Below are 26468 nucleotides of genomic sequence, written 5' to 3'. Positions count from 1 at the left end.
GATTCAGTGAATTCTTGACATAAATTCTGAGCCAGGCCATGTTCAATTTAGAAACTTTCTTCAGAACTCGGTAGCAAGCCTAAAAACTCTCTCTTACACACTTGCAGTCTTGGAAAAATCAGATGACAGCCAGAGGTGGCTGTGTATCCCCATGAACTATGTTAGGGTTTCAGAGCAAACCTCCAACCGGGTACTCTTAATGTCCCAAGCCTCTGGCTGTCTGCCCTTGTAACCCAGATTCTGGGGCCGATGCTGAGCTCTAGTTCATTCTCAGTAGGTCTGTTTTCCTAGACTTGTGAGACTAATAGACCTGGAAAAGCATTAAGGCAGTCATCTGGATCAATTCCTTTACTTTATACTTAATACCATTGGATCCTTGCATTTATTAAACAAATATTTATTAACCTCTAAATTTCTGGTACTGTCCCAGGATTTGGAGATCCAGAGGTGAATTAAACAAGCCCCCTGCTATCATGGGGCTTATATTCTAGTAGGGCTAAGGGACAAAAATGAGCATACATAGAAATGCATGAAATCATTTGAATAAGTATGAAAAAAACACAAAGTTAGGTAACAGCGATCTGCCTAAATGTATCAATTTCAATACATTTATCTTTCAATCATGTCACCCCATTAAACTCCTACTTCTTGATCAACTACTCTTCTTTGGAATTCTCAGTATTTCCTCTCAGTCTTTCATTGATTATATTGAGGAAGTAATAAAACTTGTTTTGAGTAAAAGTCATTCAGAAAATTATTTGATCTTCTCCCTTTTTAAAATTTATTGCCAATATACTACAAATAACTTTTCTTCTTTGAACACTTTCTTTTTTCCTCCTAGGAATTGATTATTACAACAAGATCATTGATGATTTGTTAAAAAATGGGGTTACTCCCATTGTGACACTCTACCACTTTGATTTGCCACAGGCTTTAGAAGACCAAGGAGGTTGGTTGTCAGAGTCTATCATTGAATCCTTTGACAAATATGCTCAGTTTTGCTTCAGTACCTTTGGGGATCGTGTCAAGCAATGGATCACCATAAATGAAGCTAATGTTCTTTCCGTGATGGCATATGACTTAGGTATGTTTCCTCCAGGTATCCCTCACTTCGGAACTGGAGGTTATCAGGCAGCTCATAATTTGATTAAGGCTCATGCCAGATCCTGGCACAGCTATGATTCCCTGTTTCGAAAAGAGCAGAAAGGTATGGTGTCCCTATCACTTTTTGCGGTCTGGTTGGAACCCGCAGATCCCAACTCAGTGTCTGACCAGGAAGCTGCTAAAAGAGCCATCAAATTCCATCTGGATTTCTTTGCTAAACCCATATTCATCGATGGTGATTATCCTGAAGTTGTCAAGTCTCAGATTGCCTCCATGAGTCAAAAGCAAGGCTATCCATCATCGAGGCTTCCAGAATTTACTGAAGAAGAGAAGAAAATGATCAAAGGCACTGCTGATTTTTTTGCTGTGCAATATTATACAACTCGCTTAATCAAATACCAGGAGAATAAGAAAGGAGAATTAGGTATTCTCCAGGATGCGGAAATTGAATTTTTTCCAGATCCATCTTGGAAAAATGTGGATTGGATTTATGTGGTACCATGGGGAGTACGTAAACTACTGAAGTATATTAAGGTAAATGCATGATTTTTTGTGTGTCCATGTACACCCAAATATGTGAAGGTGGGCAAGACAGGCATATGTATATGTATATATGGACCCGAAAAAGAATTACTTTAGGTAATAGCATATACATTTGCTGGCCTGGGAAGAGCAGATTAGGATTTGAGCTGATGAGGGGTAACTAGCTGGTAAAGGTTTCAAAAGCAGTGGTCAAAGTCTAGGATTTGTTGTTAAAGTTAGTTGTGGCTATAGAAGTAGTTTGGATATATTTTTCAATCTGGTGCCACAACTATGATTATAAAAGACATTTTAAGGATTGAGATAGCTGGATCTTTTTTTTGTTTCTCAACTATATTGGATGACATCCAGTTAGCTAAAATTAAAATTTCAAGTACAGGTTTTCAGAACCCCTCCTGTGGGGGATGTCGAATGTAGCTGCTGGCAGGACTGAAGGGTTAAGGAGCAGTGACAGCCAACAGATGCTGATGGAAGAAAGATATTTCTGTCTTCTCATTATAATGAGAGTCATTTGACTGTCTTCATGGACATTTGCACAGTTTTGCGTTTCCATTGTTAGTTATAAAAGGTCAATGCATGGAAAATTAAGTTAATAGGGTCAGTGCAATTTGATGAAAACTAGTTTTGGGATTGTAGCTTACAGAAGATAGAGGGTAATGTACCTGATTTTATGAACTTTCTTTTTTAAAACATCTGTTTGGAATAAAATTTCTGTTCTCTTTTTCTAGGATACATATAATAACCCTGTAATTTATATCACTGAGAATGGGTTTCCCCAGAGTGACCCAGCGCCTCTTGATGACACTCAACGCTGGGAGCATTTCAGACAGATATTTCAGGAACTGTTCAAAGGTACCATTTGAAATGATGAGAGATCAATTGTGCATACTTAATATAATTTTCCCATTTGCTTATTTGCATTCAGCAAAGACCAATAATTTTTGAAAGGTGAAATCCATGTAAATCAATGTAAAGCCATATAATTAGGAGAGGGGGGAAAAGTAGGAAAGAGGAAGTGGAGGATTTTGGCCTAGCTACAACCTCCTGAAATTGAATCAAGTAAAAAGTGACTGTCTTCAGCATTTTGTGACTCCCGGGTGAAGGTGACAAGAACAGAAGGAGTGGTGGCTGTTGGGAGAGAACATCAGTTATTACAAAAAAGATTAGCACTGATCAACTATAACATGCTTATTTGCATATTTTAATATCCCAACTAGCAAAAAAAATGAGATGACAGGATTTTTAAAGAACCCAAATTAAGCATCGGTGCAATAAACTTAAAAATGGCACAAAAAAAGTCCTCCCTCAATGTGTGTTGCATTTAAGCTGTAACCAAGCAGCCCAGTTAGACACATTTTTATTGTCGTATGGAAAATGTGAGTTGTGTTTTAAGATAATGTTGTTATTTTGGTACCTCTTTTCCCTCCATGGAATTCTTTACATATGAATTCTTATCATATTTGAAAACAGTCATGAAGGAATAATCTTTAATTGGTAACACAGATTTCTAGGCCGGTTAGCACCTCCTCTCCCATTATTTGTTGCTTCCTCCTTTTTTTTAGAGATGGAGTTTCACTCTGTCGCCCAGGCTGGAGTGCAGTGGTGCTATCTCGGCTCACTGCAAGCTCCGCCTCCTGGGTTCAAGCCATTCTTCTGCCTCAGCCTCCTAAGTAGCTAGGACTACAGGCTTCCGCCACCATGCCAGGCTAATTTTTTGTATTTTAACTAGAGATGGGGTTTCACCGTGTTAGCCAGGATGGTCTTGATCTCCTGACCTCGTAATCCACCAGCTTCGGCCTCCCAAAGTGCTGAGATTATGGACATGAGCCACCGTGTCCAGCCAATTCCTCCTCCTTAAAAAGGAGTCATCTCATAGCAACAAAATCCAATGTAAAATAATACTTTAAATTTCCTTTTTTAAAAAAACCATGATAGCCACACTTAATTTTTATCATTCTGTTTGAGAGGTTCCGACATTATTCTTTCTAAAACTATTCAGCATTACACTGGTAATAACCAGAAGGAATTCTGGAAATTTTTCCAAAATTTGAAATTTGTTGACTGGATCCTTCACTCAGGCCTGGAGTTTATTGGCAAAGAGCAATTCGATTCTTGCAATTTGACCCAAGTGAAGAAATTATTTTGTATGACACACAAAATAGATTCTTCTGGGTAGGAGTTCATCTTCTGATAAGAGAGGAAAATCTCTAGTTTTCTGAGATTCCTCTCCACTTCTCCCTGTAGATGGGTCCTATTCATAGTTTGTCTATTGATATTCCCAGGCTTTATCCTGAAGAACAAATAGGCTAGTTACTATGATTTATGGATGGCTACAGGGAACACAAATGACTTGCCTAAAATTGCTCTGTGTATTTTTGGGAAAAGAGAGATAACGAGAAATTGCTTTTTTTTTTTTTTTTCCATTCCCAGCCTGGTACTCTGTTCAGCGCGAATCATATAGACGCATTTCATTGTTTTTTTCAAATATTTTCAAGTGCTTTACATCATCCTTTAGATCTTTAATGCTGAACACTTAATGATTGACCCCAAACTAAGGTGATTTAAGGATAGAAAAGTAACAGAAGGTAAGAGTGCAAAATGAGAAAAGATTTGGGTTTCTAAGAGACAGGAGAGAATAGGGTTAGGACAAAAAAATAAGTTTTCCAATTTGTTGAACTTCTAATTTGTCTTCAGATTACTTGATGAGAAGTTTATTAGGTATATAAAACATTTACTGTCTACAGCATCTATGTTCTCTTTTGAATCTTAACAGTAGGCTAGCTATATTCACTGTAATAGACACATACTATTTTTGTTTTGTCTTTGTAAAAATGTGTAGACTTTTTAAATGTGTAGAAATGTATATATTGAGAAGAAAAACATATGCATAAATATATTTATTCTGGACTGGGTATAGTGTGGTAACTGTTTTTTTTTTTTTTTTTTTGAGACGGAATCTCACTCTGTCACTCAGGCTGGAGTGCAGTGGCACAATATTGGCTCACTGAAAGCTCTGCCTCCCGGGTTCACGCCATTCTCCTGCCTCAGTCTCCTGAGTAGCTGGGACTACAGGTGCCCACTACCATACCTGGCTAATTTTTTTGTATTTTTAGTAGAGACGGGGCTTCATCATGGCCAGGATGGTCTCGATCTCCTGACCTCATGATCTACACGCCTCAGCCTCCCAAAGTGCTGGGATTACAGGCGTGAGCCACCACGCCAGGCCGTGGTGTGGTAACTTTTTTATGTATTCTCGTAGTGGACACCAATTATTTCTGCTGTGGTGCAAGTCTCTTTCCCCTTTCTTCTATAAAATATTCACCTCCCCATCTACTTGCTTACCACAGGGACATCCATGCAAGTGGAATACAATCCTCCTCCTTGAGCAGATAATTGACTGGTCCAAAATAGGCACAGGATGTGAGCTGGGACAATTTCAGTTCTTCCCTGGGACTTAGAACGTGAACCAATTAGTTTCTTTTTTTTTTTTTTTTTTTGAGACAGAGTCTCGCTCTGTCGCCCAGGCTGGAGTGCAGTGGCCGGATCTCAGCTCACTGCAAGCTCCGCCTCCCGGGTTTACGCCATTCTCCTGCCTCAGCCTCCCGAGTAGCTGGGACTACAGGCGCTGCCACCTCGCCCGGCTAGTTTTTTTTGTATTTTTAGTAGAGACGGGGTTTCACCGTGTTAGCCAGGATGGTCTCAATCTCCTGACCTCGTGATCCGCCCGTCTCGGCCTCCCAAAGTGCTGGGATTACAGGCTTGAGCCACCGCGCCCGGCCCAATTAGTTTCTTAATGTGTTGGACTGGGTTGGGTGGATGTAGCTTTGTGAGTCACTGGTGGCTCGGTTCTACCCTGTAAGCTTAGGTACAGTGAGAAGGGAAGATATCCATGCATTGAAGGAAGGAAAAGTAAACATGAAGAACTTCCAGACAGTGCTGGAGCCTCTGCTTTTTGTTTTTCCTGAGATCTGTCTGCATGCAAGTTCTGGAGAGAACATTGCTTTCATCATAATAAAGTGCTCTTTGTGCTTAATCTTATTCTAATTGGGCTTCTATCTCTTGAATAAAAAGAGTTTTAATTGAAACCATCATCTCGTTTCCTTCTCAAAACCTCAAATGACCTCAAAAAGTAATGAGGTCATTACTCCTACTTTATAGATGAGGAAACTGAGTTTCAAAGAGGCTACATTGCTTGCTAGAGATCATAAAGTCACTAAGTAGTATTTTTTGGAACAAGGCTGAATGCATGTATATTATTATTATTGTTAACTATTTGGTGTAAGATATAATCTGTGAGTTCAGAGCCCTCTGAGTTAAAGTGTTTATTTGTCCCCCCACACAGAAACTTTTCCTTCTATTTGGTTACTTTGGGCTTGTGTGTATTCTTTCAAAGTGCTTCAAGCTGTCTGTGAATGAGCCGACAGGTTCTGTGACCTTGAGCAAAGCTCAGACGCCCCATATCCTAGTTCTCATCAAAAGAGCAGAACTGAACTTGCTAATCAATTTTCTGAGACTCCTCCGAGGTAATGCTGATGATCTTGGTTGGCAAGAACTTTACTAGTAAGAAGCACCCTGTGAGCAATTAAAAATAATAACAGGCCAAGGAAGATATTCCTGGGAAGTGCTGCAGGTGAGAACTCACCAAAACCCAGGGAGTCAGATGGATGATGGTTCTGTGATTCCCGCGAACAAAGCCTTTCCTCCGACATCACACATACGGACAGGCACATAATGACACTATAGATGGATCAATGGGTCCGCTTGGAGGTCTTCCTGATCTCTTCAGGTCGATTTCCACAGCAATTAATCGAGCATTAAAAGGTATGCTAATGTTTCTGTTTCCTTTTGGGATATGAGAAAAGAAAAAGAGAAAAAAATGTCATTTTAGAATAAAAAGAGAGAAATCAGCTAGTGCCTTTTAAATCTTTGCATTGTTTAATTGTATGAAACACCTTTGAATAGGTTATATTTAATTAATGTAGATGCAGGTAAGAGTAAAGGATGCCCAAAACTTGAAATAACATATAACTAGATTTGCATTCTAGATCTGCAAATTATTCAGTAAGGGCCTTTACCAACTCGCTCAAATCCCCAGTTTGTTTATCTATAAAAATGGGGATAATGTTTTTATTTTTTTCTGGCAGGGTTGTTATATCGAGATTCCATTTCATGAGCTAATGTGTAAAATTCCCTTATCAACTGCCTGATCCATAGTAGCCCCTTAGCCAATAGTAACAATTATTATTATTACAAAATGTGTACTCTTAAAAACATATCTATTACCTCAAAGTTATTCTCCTTGTTATTAAAAAAATGCCATTCCAAGACTCGTTATCTTTCTATCGCCCCACAAATTACAGCAGACTATTTCCCCACATTTGCATGTTTCTCTTCCTTTCTGAGGAACTTCTGGATTGGTCCTCTGGCTTTTTCTAGGGTGAATTGCATGGAGGAGAAAGCAGCACCCCCATTCATTATTTCCCTCTGGGATGTGACCAGATTAGGTGAAAAGTCAAATCGTTGACAGCGGAAACTGCTGTCAAGCAACTGGGAGTTGTTCTGCCACATGGATCTCTGTGTAAGTTTAGGATTCAATGATGTTCAAATAGTTAAAATGTTCTCATATCGTAGGAATTTTTATTATATTCATAATATTTATGCCACTCCTCGATACTCTAGAGCCAATGGGCAATTTTGGCTTCATATGTAGATGCACATAAATGGATACCTCTCTAGTCTAAATGCTTTCATGGAGATGAGGAAGGATGGGGAGCCAAGGGCCATTGCTCCAATGGCCGATACTGTCCCCATCACCTAAATTCTCTTGAAAGGGGATCTGAGCGGTGCTCAACCTGTCTCTCATACCTACCCAGCACATGTGTGCTTTTAGCCTGGCTTGCGATCCTTCTTCCACCTGGAATGCCATGCTGTTTGCTTTCTTCCTGGCCCAGTTTTGTTTGAAGCAGATGAGCATGCTTGAAGTCAGAAAACATGGGTTTGAGACCCAGGTTCTGCCCATTATGAGCCCAAAACCTTTGGGAAAATTCTGAAGCAGGCAAACCACTTCAGTCATCTAATCTCTAAAATGGGGATAATAAGAACACTGATCTTCTAAAGAGTGGTGAAAAATGAGCAAGATAATGCCTATGATGCCTAATAAAAGTCTGGCACATTTCGTAAGGATTCTGTAAATGATGACTAATTTTTTTTGGCGGGGGGTGGAGGGTGCTGTGAATTCTCTGAGAGTTGGAACTGTGTCTTTTTTAAATAATTATATCTTCAGCTCTAAGCACCGTGACTGTTATATAGCAGTGTTATACACATATTTGTTGAATTTGGTTCTCTCATGGAAAGGCTAGATAATGAATAATGAGAAATAGATGACTAAATGGTTGGGAGGCATATTTTCTTTCCCTGAAGAAATATACCCCACACATTAAAAAAAAAATGCAGCCTTCTGAAAAGTTTCTGAGCCAGTCCAACTTTCCAGGCAGATCCATGCCTGAGTTAGCACAGCGGTAGATGATTGCAGAGAAGGTTTGTTAATGACCAGCTTTCAGCTTTTAATGACAAAACCCCTCAGCAAGATGTCATCGAAGTTATTGAAGACTTCACTGAAAGTGTTGAAGCTGATACATTGTAACAAGAAGGTTATAAATCTTGCAGCTTGGATATACCACCAAGACAAGATGCTGAGCACAGAATCACCCTGCTGTTGTCTGTCAGCATTTTCCCTCCCCCTACGTCTTTCCCTTCCCACGGAGAGCAGGTAAAGGAGAAATGCATCTATTTCCCAAAGTAGTGCAGACCTGGCAGCCACCTGCCTATGCCAATTTCAGATCACAGAGGCCCATTTAACTGGACAAAATGTGTTAAGCACCTGTGTTTTTCTAAATGTACATTAGACAAAAATCCTAAGCATTAGGGAAAGAACTCAAAGGTTAATACGGCGACCTTTTAGAAATACCAGCCAATTAAAAATCCATTGTAAGCTCAGAATAGAGACCCAAATTCCTGAATATAGATTCTCACTCTGTATCTATTGTTTGATTGCTTCTCAGAGGACATCTTTGTCACCTTGGCCCCTAGGAAGCAGTTCATCTCATAACTCCTGTTAAATAAAACTGTATGGCTTTGGGGCCATGTGGGGTGGGATTTGGATTGACTCAGCACTGCTAGCAAGGCTGCTCCTGGCTGCACTGGATGGCTGCTAGCCTCAAGGGGCCAGGTTAGAATACAGAGGAAGAACAAGGTTCGAAGGCTGGGCATGCGAATGGCTAGTGGGTGCTAGTATAGAGTGTGCAGGTTTTGTTTTTTAATTTTTAAAATTGACAAAAATTGTGTCTATTTATTGTGTACAGCATGTTGTTTTGAAACATGTATACAGTCTAAAATGCCTAAACACATGCATTACCTCACACGCTATCTTTTTTTTTTTTTTTTTGTGGTGGGAGCACTTACCATCTACTCTTTTAGTAATTTAAAAGAATATAACACATCGTTATTAATTACAATCACCATGTTGTACAATAAATCTCTTGAATTTGTGCCTCCTATCCAACTGAAATGTTGTATCTTCTGAAACGGCATCTCGTGAATCCCCCAGACTCATAAACAAGATCATTTATGTCTACATATGCTCTGAATGCCTTAAAATGTTAGATGTTATTCTCACCATCTACTCTTTGCTTCTGTGAGATCTTTTTTAGATTCCACATACAAGTGAGATCACGTGGTATTTGTCTTTCTGTGCCTGGTTTCTTTCACTTAACATAATGTCCTATAAGTTCATCCGTGTTGTTGCAGATGACAGGATTTTATTCTTTTTAAGATCAAATCGTAGGACCATGCTATTTTGGTTACTGTAGCCTTGTAGCATAGTTTAAAGTTGGGTAATGTGATTTTTCCAGCCTCGCTCTTTTTGCTTAAGATTGCTTTGGCTACTCAGGCTCTTTTTTGGTTCCATATGAATTTTAGAATAATATTTTTCTAAATCTGTGAAAATGACACTGTATTCCCCATTTTCTTTATCCATTCATCCATTGTGGACCCTTAAGCTGATCCCACATCCCGGCTATTGTGAATAATGGTGCAGTGAACATGGGAATGCAGATATCTCTTTGACATACTGATTTCATTTCCTTTGGATACATGGTAGTTTTATTTGTGGAATTTGAAAAGTCATGAAGAAAATAACTTCTTATGTTTGTGTCCCACTAGTCTACATATGTAGACCACACTTAGACTCAGATAGCCAGGGTTTACAGAGTTAACCTTAAAGAGGAATATGCCATATGCCCTTCTCATTTATTTCCACCTACTACTTCCACCCATGGCATGCTTGTCATTTGTCCTTCCTTCTCACTTGGAAGTATGGAAGAGTAGAATGCATCGAAGTAGAGAGTCTGTAGGCTTTGGAGAGGAAAGATGGACAGAGTTCTGTGTTCTAGTGGTGTACCTCTGGGTAAGTCATCATTAGTACTCTCTAAATGTCAATTTCCTCATCTGTAAAATGGGACTAATGCTAACTGCTGTTCTGCCTAACCCAAGGTCAGTTGTGAAAATAAAATGATATCATTTATATCTACATATGCTCTGAACACCTTAGACTGTTAGATGTTATTCTCATATTTGATATGCGTACTTTGTGCGTCTGCTTAAGGACATCCATCACTCTGGTCAAAATACATTATCTGGACCTCAACATTCTCCACTGCCAAGGAAAGGGGTTGGTGCTCATTATTTGGGTCTTTTCGAAATCTAGATTCTCAGATTTTATGAATTTATTTTCCTGCACATTTCTGAGCTGCTGTAACAGTACAATCAATTTAAGCATTTTTAGAGAACATGTACTATGACCTAGTGATTAACATAGTGTATAATAAAGTCCAGAATAACACACACACACAGAAATATCTATCTATCCATCTATCTATCTATCTATCCATCCATCCATCTATCTATCTACCTACCTGCCTATCTATCTTTGTAAGTTTATGTAAGTTTTTTGATGAGCTATTTCACCACACTTGTCTGATGAAGCACATATTGATGTGATAAGAAACCTAAACCATTTATCAGGCACATTCTCTTAGAAACATAGAACCTGGCATACCTGCTTCACAAGAACAGGTTTCATGGAGTTGCCCATGTGAGAAGCAGCTCGATCACACATCAGAGACTCTTCCCTTGTGCTTTTTAACGGGAAACCATTATCTTCTCTGTCTGTAGTATTCCAATATCTATGCTGTGCCCCAACTGATGGACATCGCTTTGGGCTTTTTAACTCAGTTTCAACTACTCTGAAGTGATAATTACTTAAGGTCTCCCGCCATCTCAGGTCCAGTAAATTTTAAGAATACTATAAAGCCTTTAAAAAAAAATCAGATGATTTCAAACTAACTTTTCTTTTTTTTTTTCATGAAAATGTAGAGTGTAACAGTAAGCAGAAGCTCAGTTTTTGTTTTCATAACTGTGAAAAAGACCAATAAGGAAAACAATTGAAGTGTAATTTATCTGAAAAAAATTAGCCTTTCCAATATGAAGAGTTGGCTGAATGGAAACTAGAAAAAGGGGAAGGGGGAGAAGAGAAATAATTCAATAATGATTTTTATTATTTATTGATTTGTCTATTCTTTTCTATTCCCTAGATAGCTTCAGGGAGGATTCAATAATGATTTTTAAAAACTGTCCCAGGAGAGAGCCATGTTGGAATATTCAAGTGATCAGAGGGGTACTGGAATTGAAACAAGGTGAATTTCTCAGGTTTCCTCCAGAGTGTAGATGAAGTGGTCCTCGAGCATCTGTCTACATTAGCTCTTATTCCCTGATCTCCAGAATAACCTGATTACTATATGCCTCTTAGTCATCTTGGGAGTGAAAAAGCACTGCCTTTGAATAAAGCCAGTAGAGTTTAATTTTAGTGTGATTCACAGGCATTGCCTGGTTAACTGTGTTAAGGATTCTATTGGATAGCTATGGGCTCATGGAAAGAATCCAAAGAAGTAGATGGTCAAGTGCTATCTATTTCTGCTCAGGAAACCTAACATGAGTTTTTCCATGCTTGGGAAGAGATATTCCTCATTGTAAATTAATACATTGACATTAGGTTTTGTAAATAAAAATCTTATTCATTAGTAGGGATTGGCTCTGGGTGCAGTGAAAAAAAAAATGAAATTGGGGATTTGCTGTGCTGATTATCAGACCTTAGGCAATGCTGATCTCACCAGTTCTATAACCTTTCTCTCTGTAGTCTTCTCATCTTACCTTTTTAGAGCTTCAATGTTGCTTATATTGGTCAGTTGCTCTACAGTGATATAAATATTGTTTCTGCCAACTTCCACAGACTCCTATTTGTGTGAATTACTTGTTCACTACCTCCTATCTTATTTTTTTCAATAGTGAGCCTGATGCTATGTAGACAAAAGTCAGCAATATTGTGATTAAAAACATTAAAAATTGATGCCATGAACAATGCATGGGCTTCTAACAGCGACGTTGTAACAAATACTTGTTGAGTAAGACAATTGAATATATGAAACTTGAGAGATACTTTGATTCTTGAAGACAATATCCATGATAATCTTTGGAAAAAAAAAGAGCATTTTCAGGAGAAAATGAAAGTCGTTAAAAGGTATAAGAACTCATAGGTGGAAGAAGTGTACCTAAAGATTTTATTCACCATTTTTAAAGACAAAATTCTCACCAGAAAAAAATTTTGGAGTTTTGAGCAATATAGTCAGCATTCAGTAAGTGCTCAGTAAATGTTTAATAACTGGTGAGGAGATTGAGCTTAGATTAGCAGAAAAACTGAATTACTTCTGGGAATTTCAATGAAATATTAGACTTATACCACCATTGTGCTTTTTTGACTTCTAAAAAAGCGGCAGATTATTCTATTATAAACAATTTGTATGCATTGGAAGATGCATGAACGCTAATTATATCCTTTTGATATTAAAATTCTGTTTGGGACAACAATAATTTAAATATATGGTAGAGTTTTAAAGCTCTCGTGTACAAATTCTCTTAAGTGCTCCGTGCCTCAGTTTCTTTAATTGAAAAATAAAAGGGTTGAACTAGCTGATCTTTTGGGATACTGCCAGCCTAAGAATTTCGTGACCTTCTAGATAGTCCTTCTGCAGAAGTATGTCACGGATCACATTTTATTAGAACTCTTGATAATTTCTTAGGCTATAAAATTTAGTAAAAGGAATTATAATTAATGGTCTTTTTTATACAAAAAAAAAAAAACACCTCTCTTCATTCTTCTTATCCAGCTACCTAATTTGAAATTTAACACCTTTCTTATATGGACATAAAATTAGACCTTGCTCTTCAATGCGCTGTTTCTATTGATATTGATTCAGGTTCCAGGTAACATTTTCTTGACCTTCAATCTGAGTGTTCCTCTTCTATTCATTCACATTGAAAATGAACCTCACCTTTCTTTGCTTGAGAAAGTTTTCCCTCGGAGTTCATAGAGTCAGAAGGGCACTTCAGACTCAAGTTTAACAAAGTTACTGTAGACAGCATAAAATCTCAGAGAGGAAACTGGATGAACCAACTCATTTCAAAGCATTAGTATAAAATCCCCAGCTGAACAACTTCACAGCAGTTACAATCACCAGCAGTAAAATCACCTTTCAAAACACGATTATGGCAAGAGGCACCGAATCTATTAAATTTTAAGATGGTTAAGTATGAGCTTTTGAACTTTACCATAAAGGCATAATTTAATTCAATTAGATAGCATAGTCATTTTAACTTTACTTATGTTTAACTTGAACGCTAAACTTTTGTTTCTGGGCAAGATCCTGAATTAGAAGGAGGGATCATGTTGCAGCATTTTCAGAATTACGGTCTCATTATAAGTCTGTGCAGAGACTTCACATAGGCAAGTCTGTTTTTCTATTCTGACTTTTGAGCATAGAGCTTATTCCAATCAGTACTGCTTTTACCGCAAGTTACTGTTTAGGTAGCATTTTCTTCAATACAATGAAAATACCACCCTGGTGCTAGAGATGAAAATAGTTTCTTTTGGAAAGTAATTCTTAAGGCTTATCTAAAAAGGCTATGTGCAGAGTTTGGGGAGAGAGGCCTGTCTCACTGAATAGGGTCATCTCATCAACAGCAAAGTATTCTGTGTGTTGAGATTAGCTAATGCAACAGTATCATGGCCTGAGATTAGTTTGTGCTATCCTAAAGCTTGGCCACATTTCCCCCCTTGTTTGTGAAAGTCCATTATAGGAATCAGTGCCTGCTTTAAAAATAAGTGAAACTATTGTGGGTGGAGGAAGAAAAGGCATTTGAACCCTGAAGAATTTTAATTGGTGCTAGTGAGTGAAGGTGAACAAGGAGCCATTGATGTTTCAGGTGAAAACATTAATGAGTGGAGACTAAACAATAGATAATAGGAGTAGAGTAGGAGGAGGAATGTTTAACATTTGCTGATGAAATAACCTTTTTTACTCTCCTGGCAACAAGTAGAATTCATTTCTTTAATATTTAGACACAACCCAAAGTTTTAAATAATTTTAAATGACCATATTCTTTTATGAGTAATAGTCAAGTCAAATATGTTTCATGGTTGGAAATGAGCAGAATAATAAAAAATTAGATCAGCACATAAAATATGAGTAAATGAGTCTATTTTAAGTGTATACATTTATTAGTAGATCATTTTTATGTGGTTGAGGCTCTGTGGATTTAGTCCCTTAAAACATTTTTTTTCCCAGAGATGTTCAGGATATGTTCTTGATACTCCGAATGAGCAGTTGGCCTTAAAAAAAAAAAGGAAGCTTCAAAAATATTTCATGCCCCAAGTTTGCTGCCCTCATGAATAGACGGTAACAATGTCAAGAATGGTTCAGAAAAAAATCCCTTAGCACTACTAGAAAAACAAATAGCTTGACCCATTGATTGTGTACAAGTTTTGTATAGTCAGGCAGAGAACTTCATTATGAATACTCTTAGGCCACAAGGGTTTGCTTGTTTGACATAGTGAAAGAGCATATTCTTTGATTGATTGATTGATTGACTGATTGATTTAGATAGATTCAGTGGATACATATGCAGGATGCACATGGATATATTGTATAATGGCAAGATTTGGGCTTCTTGTGTACCCGTCACCCAAACAGTGAACATTATACCCAATAGGTAATTTTCAACCTTCATCCATCCTCCAACTCTCCCCACTTCAGTGTCTAGTGTCTGACTATTTAATTTCCTTCTGTACATCCATGTGTACCATTAGTTTCCGCTTATAAGTAAAGACATACAACATTTAATTTTCTGTTTCAGAGTGATTTCTCTTAGGAGAATGGCCTTCAGCTTCATCTCTGTTGCTGCAAAAGACATGGTTTCAGAAAGAGTATATTCTTTAAAGACAGATCCACGTTCAAAATCTGGCTCTGATACTCTTTCACGTTGTGAACCTTGGGCAAGTTATTCTATCTCTATGAATATCAGTTCATCATCTCTGAAAATGTATTTTTGGTGCAGATTAATGGCGTACTTCATATCCTAGAGAAATGCCTGCCACATAAATCCTCCAAATGATAACTATTGCAGTAAATTCTTTGTTACCAGCATCCAGTAACCAGGATTTTGGAAAAACTGTGACTTTCTGCACAGTCATCAAGCACTGATAATTATGCTTCTCTTGATGACCCCAGAATGCATTCTGAATAATTAGAGAAAGATTAAATTATAATCAATTTAGTTTCAGTGTTAAGTGTATTTTAATTTATTCTCATTCTTTAAAAATTTGTAATCCTTCTGCATGTGGCAACAATTAACAAAAAACATTTGATTAGCTGGGGCACCACATTCCCTGACTATCAAGCTAATAAAGAGTTTTTGCAGGTTGTTGGAACTCAAACTTTTCCCTGTGCATAAACTGGGCATTTGCTGGATGGAGTCTCTTCACACTGGTCTTCTATCCTTTCTCAGAGCCAGTGTGTTGACTGTTGGATATCTTAGATTTAATCTTTATGTATCCTTGAACAACAGTCTTAGAACCTATACCAGGCCCTTTTTGTGTAGTATTTTGACACAAGGTCCTAGTCCTGGTCATCACTTCTGATTTGGTGCAGATGAGGACCTAAGTCTTCTACCTTTGAGGTTGTTTGTTCTTTTCCTATGGATTTCTAGAGATGAACACCCCAGCTGACTTTAGTAGTCAGTCTATCTTGGTGTTTCATCAACCTCTACTCTTATCCAATCATGTTTTGGACTTGTTCTCACTAGGCTTTTTAGGCTATATAACCTTCCTGATGAAAACTTCACTATGCATTTTATCATTTTTGTGGTTCTTTGAACTTTCCAATTTTTTTCCCCTTTGTCTTTTTCCCCCCAACACACCAATGTTATATGTTGCTGTAAAAAGTGCCTTAACACTTGATTTGTGTTAAAGGACATCTCTTCAAAAATTCATTCATATTATTGTTCCTTTGTGATCTTGATTATGATACATTTTCAGGCAAGCAGATTGATTTTTTGTCGTTTGATGGGTCAACATAGGACATAGGATTCATCAGTTCCTTTTCGTCTCCCTTATTCTGCCTTCCTTTAAATATCTGCCCTACTCCAAAGTCCCTCTTTGCAACCTGACACACTTCTTTTTCATAGTGTCCTTCACATCCCAGCTGACAACCCCAATACTTACTCAGTGAACGAAGTAAGGCAGAGACTGTTTCCCTTAAAGGGAGAGTGAGGCCAAGGGGAAAAACAGCTGATAAAGAAATAATTTTGCACACCAACCCCAGGCCTGGTGTGAAGGGAAGATTGATTAGGATTCTCCTGTCAAAATGTAGAAGCCTTCTTTGGTCATGTGTGGATGGGTGTCCGGTGAGAATTGGAAGCCTGGGTGCCTAGCCAGGAAGCAACAATTGGCATTCTACTCTAATTCTGTGATTTCTCTGATATGGAGCTCACTGGGTAGCTGCAGTTCGGTTGGTCAGGCAGGTTGCCTGCTACTGCTACTGTGTGTAATTTCTCCCCAAAGTGATATTTCTCATTATATAGACATATATTAAAAGTAAGCAACTCAATGGTAAAGCAGTCCCTGTTCCTCGAGCTGTGGTACACCTCTATTTAGCTACTGCAAATACGTTTAATATTTGGCAAACCATATGTATATTATTGGGCTATTTTGAATTTTCTGGGAACTATGATTTTGAGCTTTGCTGTGTTTGAATGGTCAATTGCAATGCTTTGTTAAATAGACTTCTTTAAAAAATGTGACATTTTCATAAATACAGCATAAGATAACCTAATAGAACAAATGAATTTATGTTAATAGAAAGGGTGAAAATTTCAGAACACTCACAAAATTGAGATTAAAGTATTTACACTATCTTTCTGTATGGATACATTGTTGGTCACAGGGATGCCATATTAGGCTGGGCGTGGTGTCTCATGCCTGTAATCACAGCACTCTGGGAGGCTGAGGGGGCTGCCGGGGGTGACTGGGAGTTGGATCGCTTTAGGGCAGGAGTTTGAGACCAGCCTAGCCAACATGGTGAAACCCTATCTCTGCTAAAAATACAAAAAATTTCCCAGGCGTGGTGGTACGCACCAGTAATCCCAGCTGATTGGGAGGTTGAGGCATGAGAATTGCTTAAATCTGGGAGACAGAGGTTGCAGTGAGCCGAGATCACACCACTCCACTCCAGTCCGGGCAACAGAGTGAGACTTGCCTCAAAAAAAAAAAGGAAAAAAATGCCATATTAATAACTTGTGCTGCAAAGAAAGAAACAACAGACACTGGGGTCTACTTGAGAAGAGAGTGGATAAGGAGGGAGGGGAGCAGAAAAGATAACTATTAGGTACTGTGGTTAACACCTGGGTGATGTAATAACCTGTACAGCGAAGCTCCGTGACTTGTGTTGTCGATGTAACAAACCTTCACACGTACCCTAAACCTAAAATAAAAATTGAAAAAAGAGAAAACCATTTCCATGGGATTCCAAATAAACTAGCTCATGGAGTATGGACAAAAAATATGTGTTGGATGGTAGCTGAAGGCCATTTATATACCATATTCTTTAAATTTTGACATTTCGTGTGCTGGATTCTCATGAATTTTTGTAACAACATTCACTCTAAATAATTTAGTGCTTTCTTTTACTTAAGGGGTATTTTATTTTGTTAAGAAAGTGTTCTTTTTGTATTTCTATTTTAAAAATTTTTTTTGGTTAACACAAGCACAGTAGTTTCCCCTTAACCATAGTTTCACTTTCTGTGGTTTCAGTTACCTGAGGTCAACCACCATGCAAAAATAATCAGTGGAAAATTCCAGAAATAAGCAATTCATAAGTTTTAAATTGTTCACCATTTTGAGTAGCTTGATGAAATCTCACACAGTCCTCCTCCCTCCTCCCGGGACATGAATCCTCCTTCTATTCAGAATATCCATGTTGTCAAGGCTGCCTGCCCATGAGTCACGTAGGAGTCACCTGGGTTATCAGATCCGCTGTTGCAGTATCACAGTGCTTGTGTTGAAGTAACCCTTGTTTTACTTAATAATGGGCCCAAAATGCGAGTGTAGTGATGCTGGCAAGAAAAGCATAAAGTCCTTCCTTTAAGGGAAAAAGTGAAAGTTCTCAAATTAGTAAGGAAAGAAAAAAAATTGTATGCTGACATTGCTCAGATCTACAGTAAGAATGAATCTTCTATCTGTGAAATTGTGAAGAAGGCAAAAGAAATTCATTCATAGTGTATATACATTTTGGTACTATCTGTTTGGACGAAGGGAGGCAAGATGGTGCACTTCCGGGTTCTTCTTCACCACCAGCTCTTCCCGCGCGCGCGAAAATGCAGCCGGCGCCCAGGAAGGTGCAGATCAACTGGGCATGCGCCAGGTGACATCAATCCAAAGAGACCAAGATTTACCTGGTCGCACCTGCGGAACGCCCCCCGACACGCCCGTGCCCCGCCTATTGCCCTCCCACTCCTAGAAAAGCCGCTCTCCGCCAGTGAGCCAGGCGGCCTTCTCACAGCCCCACTCCTGTCGGGATGTCAGGACTGTGGGAACTCCGTCTGAGAGCCCCACCGGGGGACTCTGCCGGCCTCCTTTGCCGGAGGCCGACAGACTTCTCCCTACCCGCCTTCTTTCCCTGAAGCTAGGTGACCAAAATAAACTTGCAGTTTTGCTCCTACACTTGCCTACCCGCTGGTTCTTTTGCGCCCGCTCGGCTGGTCTTAGAAAAACAAATCACTATCCGTGGTTTTAGGCATTCACTGGGGGTCTTGGAACGTATCCCCTGTGGCTAAGGGGAACTACTGTACTGGAAAATCTTTGTGGTTCACAATCATTGTAGGGATGACAATTAAGAAATGTCAGTTTAAATTGTTGAGAGGTATTAGTTTTTGTGAATTATTGAAGATGGACCATTTTATTAATTCAGGTTCTTGATAAAAAGAAATACCAGCTCATAAATCAGTGGTAAGGAGGGAGGTGGGAGGATGTGAATATCCTAACCGTGGTTGTTGACATAAAGCTTGAACACTGGCTTGCAGCTCCCTGGCATTCAGGTCAAAAGGAATTCACCATTGGTTTTCAACCTGTGCTCTCTGGAGCTTTCTGATCTATGGAGACATCTTTGGGGACTCAGTTAGATACACAGAGGGAGGGAGGAAAAGCAGAGCTCCAGGGCACTTCTGCTTTTATTGGTTGTGTATATTAGGAATCCATAAAAAATTTTATTTGAAAGGAAGACTCTGGTGCTAAGAAAAAAAGAAAAATTGGAAAACCACTGAATAATAGGGATCTCATTATCAGAGGGGAAGAAACATAGTAGCTCCTTTGGGGAAATAAAGCACAACTTTCTTTCTCTTTCACTTAAAAAATGAGTTATTTCAAACATACAGAAAAATACAAGTACCCATATAACTATGGCCCAGATTTAACAAATGCTAATATCTTGTCATACACATTATACATAAAAAGGGAAATTAAATATTATTGGCCCAGGGGAAGTCCCTTTATATCTTTCCTGTATCTCCTTTCTGTCTTCCTTCACTTGGGCTAACTCTGATCTTGAAGTGTGTGCACTACACATTTTGCTACAGATTTATACATCCATGGCCTATCTGTATAATGCTTTTTGCATTTTACTATTTACATAAATGGTGTCACACTATACATATATATGTATTTTCAACATTATGTTCTTTGAGATTTATTCATGTTGATCCTTTTAGCTCTGACTCATTCTTTTCAGTGGATCTATAGCATTCTGATGTGTGAAGAGACCACATTTATTTATCCCCTCTTCTGTTGATGGACGTATGGGGGTCTTTCCTTTTTTTTTTTTTTTCTTTTTCATTTTTATAAACAGTGCTGCAGTGAATATCTTTGAGTGGCTCATAGGCTGAAAATGTACTTCTTACATGGGAGTTTATAGGGAGCCCTACTGCTAGCCCACATGATATCTCTGTACCATTAGAATGAAGGTTTCCTTCCTCAGAAATGTTACTTTTTAAGAAAATGGTTGCAAAGACTATACAAATCTACAATGACTTTATGTTAAAAGTATTCTTTAAAGTTTTGATATTAAAAAAGAGCAATAGTTCTATATGTAGGGGATGCTACTATAGAAACCTGTAAGAGTTTGGGCGAACTAATATGTTTAACAGGTTAGAGGCTAATCTAAATAAAAGACTGTGGTTAGCTTATATAAGAGGTTTTTCTAGCTAAATACAGGGGCTGGGGAAATTGTTTTCTTCAGAAACGGTATGTTGCAAGTAAAGCACACAAGGAAAGTGTGTAAGGCTTTTGATTTTTTCCCAGATTACAAAGCCAATGGCAGGCCCGAAGCGATGTTGTAAGAGAGACCTTATCCATCAGTTTTCCCTTTTCTAGAATACAGCCCTCAAGACTGTCTATGTAGACATGTATACAGTGCAGGCTTCTAGCAGGCTCCATCTGCTAACACAATGAAGGCAAGTTGCCTAGGGAAGACAAATAAGCCCTTGCTCTGGGAAGGAAAGTTTGAATTGTGTCCAGAGGAGGTAGTGAGCCTCCCAGGAAGACTGATGCTCTAAGTCCCAATACACTGAAATAAGTTCGTGTTCATCAAGTTTCCATTGGTCCTCACTAGATGGCTTTGCCTGGGGAGGGAAACAGCTGCACAGCAGGCAATGCAAAGTCTTCTCCACTCTTTATGAAAGTTAGTAGGGGAAAAATTCTTTCCTGCTTTGGAAACTTACTTTAGAAATTAAATTTGGAAGTACTCAAGAGTAGAAGCCTGGTGGAAATTGTTGGATATTCTTCCTAGAAGCAATTATATACATTGTGGTCATTAAAAATTTGTCTAAATTAAGATGTGGTAACATCACTCTCTGTTTATATGTGTAATACTATCTTCCATCCTGAGATTCATTGGGCATTAACATTAATATTCACAATCTAAATTATACCCAGAAGACAGGATCTAGGATGACTGTGTGTATGGAGAAGCCTATTAACTTCTGTTAATTCTTTTAAGAACTATCAGGTAGAAGACTAAGAAAATCCGTTTTATGTTGTTGTCGAGGGCGGAACTCATGCCAGTGGGGGACCATTACACAAAGACAGGTTTTAGTTCAACATTAAGACAGAACTTTCCCACAATTAGAGTGGCTGAGTAAGAGAATGAGTGTCCTCAGGAGATCATTAGAGGCCTGTCAATAGATGGCAGAAAAGCAGATGCCAGATTCCCATCTGCCAAAGATGCTGTTGGGAGCATGTCTGCTCCATGTGGGAGGGTCATTCCACAAGTGCGTGCAATCACCTGCTATTTATTAAGTACCTACCGTGCACTTGCAGTCAGTGGGGATAGGGAATGTTGCAGGCACAGCTGCTGTCTGGATGTGATCATCTTCCAATCCTAAATTCTGTGAATCCCAGGGAGTTTCAGCCAGGGCCCTGATGAAATTTTCACAAATTCCACATTAGAGCGGTCTGAAGTAATGAGGTCTCACAATGCGGCTAGCCGAGTGGTAATGCTTAACCTTACTCCCAGCAGGAAGGATATGGCGCAGAACACCACTTCTTAGCTAAAACCTGCTTTTGTCCCTGGATTTCAGCTTTGGCTTGGCTTTTGTGACATGAAAGATCTCAGCATATTAAAGTTAGTTTCTTTTCTCTGGTTCACTTCTCTTCTGGTCTTGAAAGTTAATATAACTTCTGGGCTCCAGATGATGTGTGTCAGCTTTATTTAGTCAAACTCTGTCAAGATAAACATTTTTGCATTGGAATTGAATCTCTGTAATTTCCATTCATGACAAAAGCATGAATTACAAAGTGGAGACTTTGTGGAATTATATATAACTAAATACACTTAATTCTTTAAAGTCAAGTCTGCCTCAATCACAAAGTGTTTGACTTGGAAACCTCCTTTAGTCCAGTAGAGAATATAAATAAATAAATAAATGTATGGAACAGTTTTGAGATTAGATCTGGATATTATATTACGGACCTAACATTTTCGTCTGACTTCTCTGGCCTATGCTGAAGACACGACCTTGGCTGCTCATGGATATGGCCTTTCTGTCTTTGACACACTTTAGAAACAAGTGTGTTAGAATCTCATTAATGCACATAATGGCTCCCGCAGTTCACTGATGCACATGCTATCACCGTGGCCTGAAGAGTTAAGGTGTCCACTCCTCAGGCTACTTAACATAACATTGAAGCCACTTTGACCCAGAGTAGACTAAAATCCCAGATATTCAATATTTGCTTTCAGTAATATATTCATAAATGTACAAAATCCTTGAGTGGTCTTTTAGACTATTCCTTTGTTATATAGTCTGGGTCCCTAGCTATTTCTTCGATTGGCTGAAGTTTCTTTGTGTGTGTCAACTTTTCGTTTATGTAATTACGCTCTTCAAATGTAGTTCAGATAATTCTATTCTGAGGAAGAAACAGTACAGAGGGAGTCTTTCATGAAAACAACTTTCCCAAGCCATTGCTCTGGAGTTGCTAAGGGTGATCAGCCGGCAAAGCCCAAAGTGTTCATTTAGTATGACATGCAAGTATTTTAAAAGGATCTTAGCTGGAAAAGCAATATAGTTGGCAAATTAAAAATATTAGAATGAAAGTTTGCACCTTCTGACTAGGGAGAAAACAGTGCCCTTACATTGTTCCTTTTTCTGTTGTGTTTTCTGCTCTGTGCACAGTAAAGATCTGTGGCACTGCTTCTTTTTAAAAAAATTTATTTTACTTTAAGTTCTGGGATACATGTGCAGAATGTGCAGGTTTCTTTTTCTTTTTTTTTTTTTTTTTTTTTTTTTTGAGACGGAGTCTCGCTCTGCCGCCCAGGCTGGAGGGCAGTGGCCAGATCTCAGCTCACTGCAAGCTCCGCCTCCCGGATTTACGCCATTCTCCTGCCTCAGCCTCCGGAGTAGCTGGGACTACAGGCGCCCGCCACCTCGCCTGGCTAGTTTTTTGTGTTTTTTTAGTAGAGACGGGGTTTCACCGTGTTAGCCAGGATGGTCTCGATCTCCTGACCTCGTGATCCGCCCGCCTGGGCCTCCCAAAGTGCTGGGATTACAGGCTTGAGCCACCGTGCCCGGCCAGGTTTCTTACATAGGGTGTGCAGGTTTCTTACATAGGGTGTACATGTGCCATAGTGGTTTGCTGCACCCATCAACCTGTCATCTAGGTTACAAGCCCTATATGCATTAGGTGTTTGTCCTAATGCTCTCCATCCCCTTGTCCCCACCCTCCAACAGGCCCTGGTGTCTGATGTTCCCCTCCCTGTGTCCATGTGTTCTCATTGTTCAACTCTCACTTATGAGTGAGAATATGTGATGTTGGTTTTCTGTTCCTGTGTTAGTTAGTTAGCTGAGGATGATGCTTTCCAACTTCATCCATGTCCCTGCAAAGGACATGAACTCGTTCTTTGTTATGGCTGCATTGTATTCCATGATGTATATGTGCCATATTTTCTTTATCCAGTCTATCATTAATGGGCATTTGGGTTGATTCCAAGTCTTTGTTCTTGTAAATAGTGCTGCAATAAATGTACGTGTGCATGTGTCTTTGCCGTAGAATGATTTATAATCCTTTGGGTATATACCCAGTAATGGGATCACCTGGTCAAATGGTATTTTTGTTCTAGATCCTTGAGGAATCGCCACACTGTTTCCACAATGGTTGAACAAATTTACATTCCCATGAACAGTGTAAAAGCATTCCTATTTCTCGACATCGTCTCCAGCATCTGTTGTTTCCTGACTTTTTAATGATCACCATTCTAACCAGTGTGAGATGGTATCTCATTGTGGAGCACTGTTTCTTAATCTTGACTGCACATTATCATCACCCAGAAAGATTTAAAATATGTCATTTGGGTTTCCTTCCCAGCTGGACATATAAATATCTTAATGTCTGGGGTGCTGCCTGAGCATTAGGAATTTTACAAGTTCTATGGAAGATTCTAATATACAGATGCAAAGAATCATTGATTTGAGGGCTTTGATCTTCTAATATTAAAAAGAAATCTAAAAACTTCTGTGTTATTATTTGTACAGCATCATTTGCATGGAACCTAGACTGCCTGTGAATGTAAGAGCTGAAAAAGGCTCAGTTTTTAAGAGATACTTCACTTGGTGTTTTCACTTATGTTGGGCCATTGTGAGATGGTAGATAACTTTTCTGAAAAAGACTTCAGGAAGAGTTTGTTACAGGTGCAGTGTTTTCAGAGCATATCTGAAATGAATTGTTTGAGAATGCAATTCTGCTGTCTTTGCACATAAATAGCAATTTATATGTGTCTGAAAATCTTTTTCTTCTTTACCTCCCCCTCTTCTTTCCCTTCCTCACAGGAGGTCGCAAAGATTTAAAAACAAGAGAAAAAAAAAAAAAAAGACATGGAGAACAGATTCAGAAAATCCAAAGCTCTGTGTAAAAGTATACTTCTCTTCTTCCTCCTCCTTCTTTTGTTTCCTTCTAATTAGAGTTCTGCTACATTTTCTTCTGAACATTATTGTTGTGGAAGAGAAGTCTGTAGATAGACTGATTTTTATTTCTTGGTAAGTGATCAAATGCCTTCATGAATGCTTGTAAGAATATTTGTTTATCCTTGAAATACATACAGATGATCTCTGTCTTTTCATTTACATAATCTGTCAGTAAGCCATTCGCAACAATAGTTTCAGGTTTTATGTAAGCTCAGGAAAAAATTATGCCATCATGTCTATAATAATTAGGTTGGCCTCATTTGTACCATGATCTCCAAATGAGAACTAACTTTTACATATAGATTAATGGATTTTTCTTTTCTAGTCTCCATGTCTATTTTTTCTCTTATATTTAAATCTTTTAACTTTTCTCTGAGATTTGAACAGATTTCCAACCCTGTCTTCAAATGTACTGATTTGATTTTCAGCTATGGCCAATTTTCTGACCTCTACCACCACCACAGTGATTTTTTAATCCAGCAATTTATTTTCTCCATGTGTTCTTTCCTAATCTTATGACTGTTTACTCTAGGTTCATAAATACAGTAAGAGTTCACATACTGTTGAGATAAAGGGGCAACATTTTTCTAAACATGCATACTTTTCTAGCAGTAAGTCCCTTTCAGAGTTGATACGGTTTGGCTGTGACCCCACCCAAATCTCATCTTGAACTGTAACTCCCACAATTCCCACATGTCATGGGGAGGTGATTGAATTATGAGGGCAGGTCTTTCCTGCGATGTTCTCATGATAGTGAATAAGTCTCACGAGATCTGACGGTTTTAGCGATGGGAATTTTCCTGCACAAGCTCTCTTTTCTTGTCTGCCGCCATGTGAGACATGCCTTTCATCTTCTGCCATGATTGTGAGGCCTACCCAGCCATGTAGAACTGTGAGTCCAATAAACCTCTTTCTTTTGTAAATCTCCCCGTCTTGGTTTTGTCTTTTATCAGTAGTGTGAAAACAAATTAATACAAGAGTCAATTATTTTCTGTAAGTTTTTGGAGTAGATTTTTTTTTTTTATGAGGGGCAGTAGCTTTTCAAGGGTCTAATTGTTTTTGTGTTCATTTGGGAGGGATCCAGGCTGTGATTTTCCTGCTGATGATGTCTACCTTTCATGTGAGTTTTCTCTACTTCCTGTCCATGCTCCATTCTTCCTTCACCCTGGTGCCATCTACCCTCTCTCAAGCAGGACAAACCAGAAACTACATTTTTTTTTTGGCAAATGGAACACATCTTTTATGGTTTTCAGAGGTATTACAGGTTTTACTTACTATGTATTTTGAAATGTTCCATGGGAATATGGAAATTGGGAAAACTAGCTACTTGTGCTCACACTAACAGAATATCTAAAATCATGATAAATCTTTGGAGAATATTTTTTCGACCCAGCTTACATCTACATCCTCAGGATATAGTTCTATATGGAAAATTACTAAGTCAAAGAATATGCAGTTTTATTTTTTATATTTTAATTTTATTTTTTAATTTTTAAAAATTTCAATAGCTTTTGGGGTACAGGTGGTTTTTGGTTACGTGCATGGGTTATATACTGGTGAAGTCTGAGATTTTGGTGCACCCATCACCTGAGTAGTATACATTGTACCTAACATATAGTTTTTTTTCCCTCTAATCTCCCTCCCTCCCTCCCTCTCCCTTCTGTGTCTCTAATATCCATTATATCACTCTGTATGCCTTTGCATAATCTTATAAGTGAGAACATATGGCATTTAATTTTCCATTCCTGAGTTACTTTACTTAGAATAAAGGTTTACAACTCCATCAAAGTTGCTACAAAATACATTATTTCATCATTTTTACTTCTGATTAGTACTCCATGGTGTATATATACCACATTTAATTTATC

At 38.6% G+C, this 26468-nt stretch overlaps 1 protein-coding gene across 2 annotated transcripts in view; it reads left to right on the top strand.

The window, feature by feature from the left end:
• Nucleotides 1–26468, top strand: part of LOC105507235 (cytosolic beta-glucosidase) — a 130462-nt gene that overhangs the window by 60987 nt on the left and 43007 nt on the right. The window contains exons 3-4 of one of the 2 annotated variants that reach the window (XM_011935661.1): nucleotides 842–1638; nucleotides 2373–2496. The exons of the other annotated variant lie outside the window; for it this stretch is intronic. Of the exons in view, the coding sequence (XP_011791051.1) occupies nucleotides 842–1638; nucleotides 2373–2496 (921 nt within the window). The remainder of the gene's footprint in view (nucleotides 1–841; nucleotides 1639–2372; nucleotides 2497–26468) is intronic. 2 annotated transcript variants of the gene reach the window in all.

Source organism: Colobus angolensis, unplaced genomic scaffold (assembly GCF_000951035.1).
Source record: "Colobus angolensis palliatus isolate OR3802 unplaced genomic scaffold, Cang.pa_1.0 Scaffold146, whole genome shotgun sequence".
Classification (NCBI taxonomy): Eukaryota; Metazoa; Chordata; class Mammalia; order Primates; family Cercopithecidae; genus Colobus; species Colobus angolensis.
This window is presented reverse-complemented; position numbering and strand designations above follow the sequence as displayed.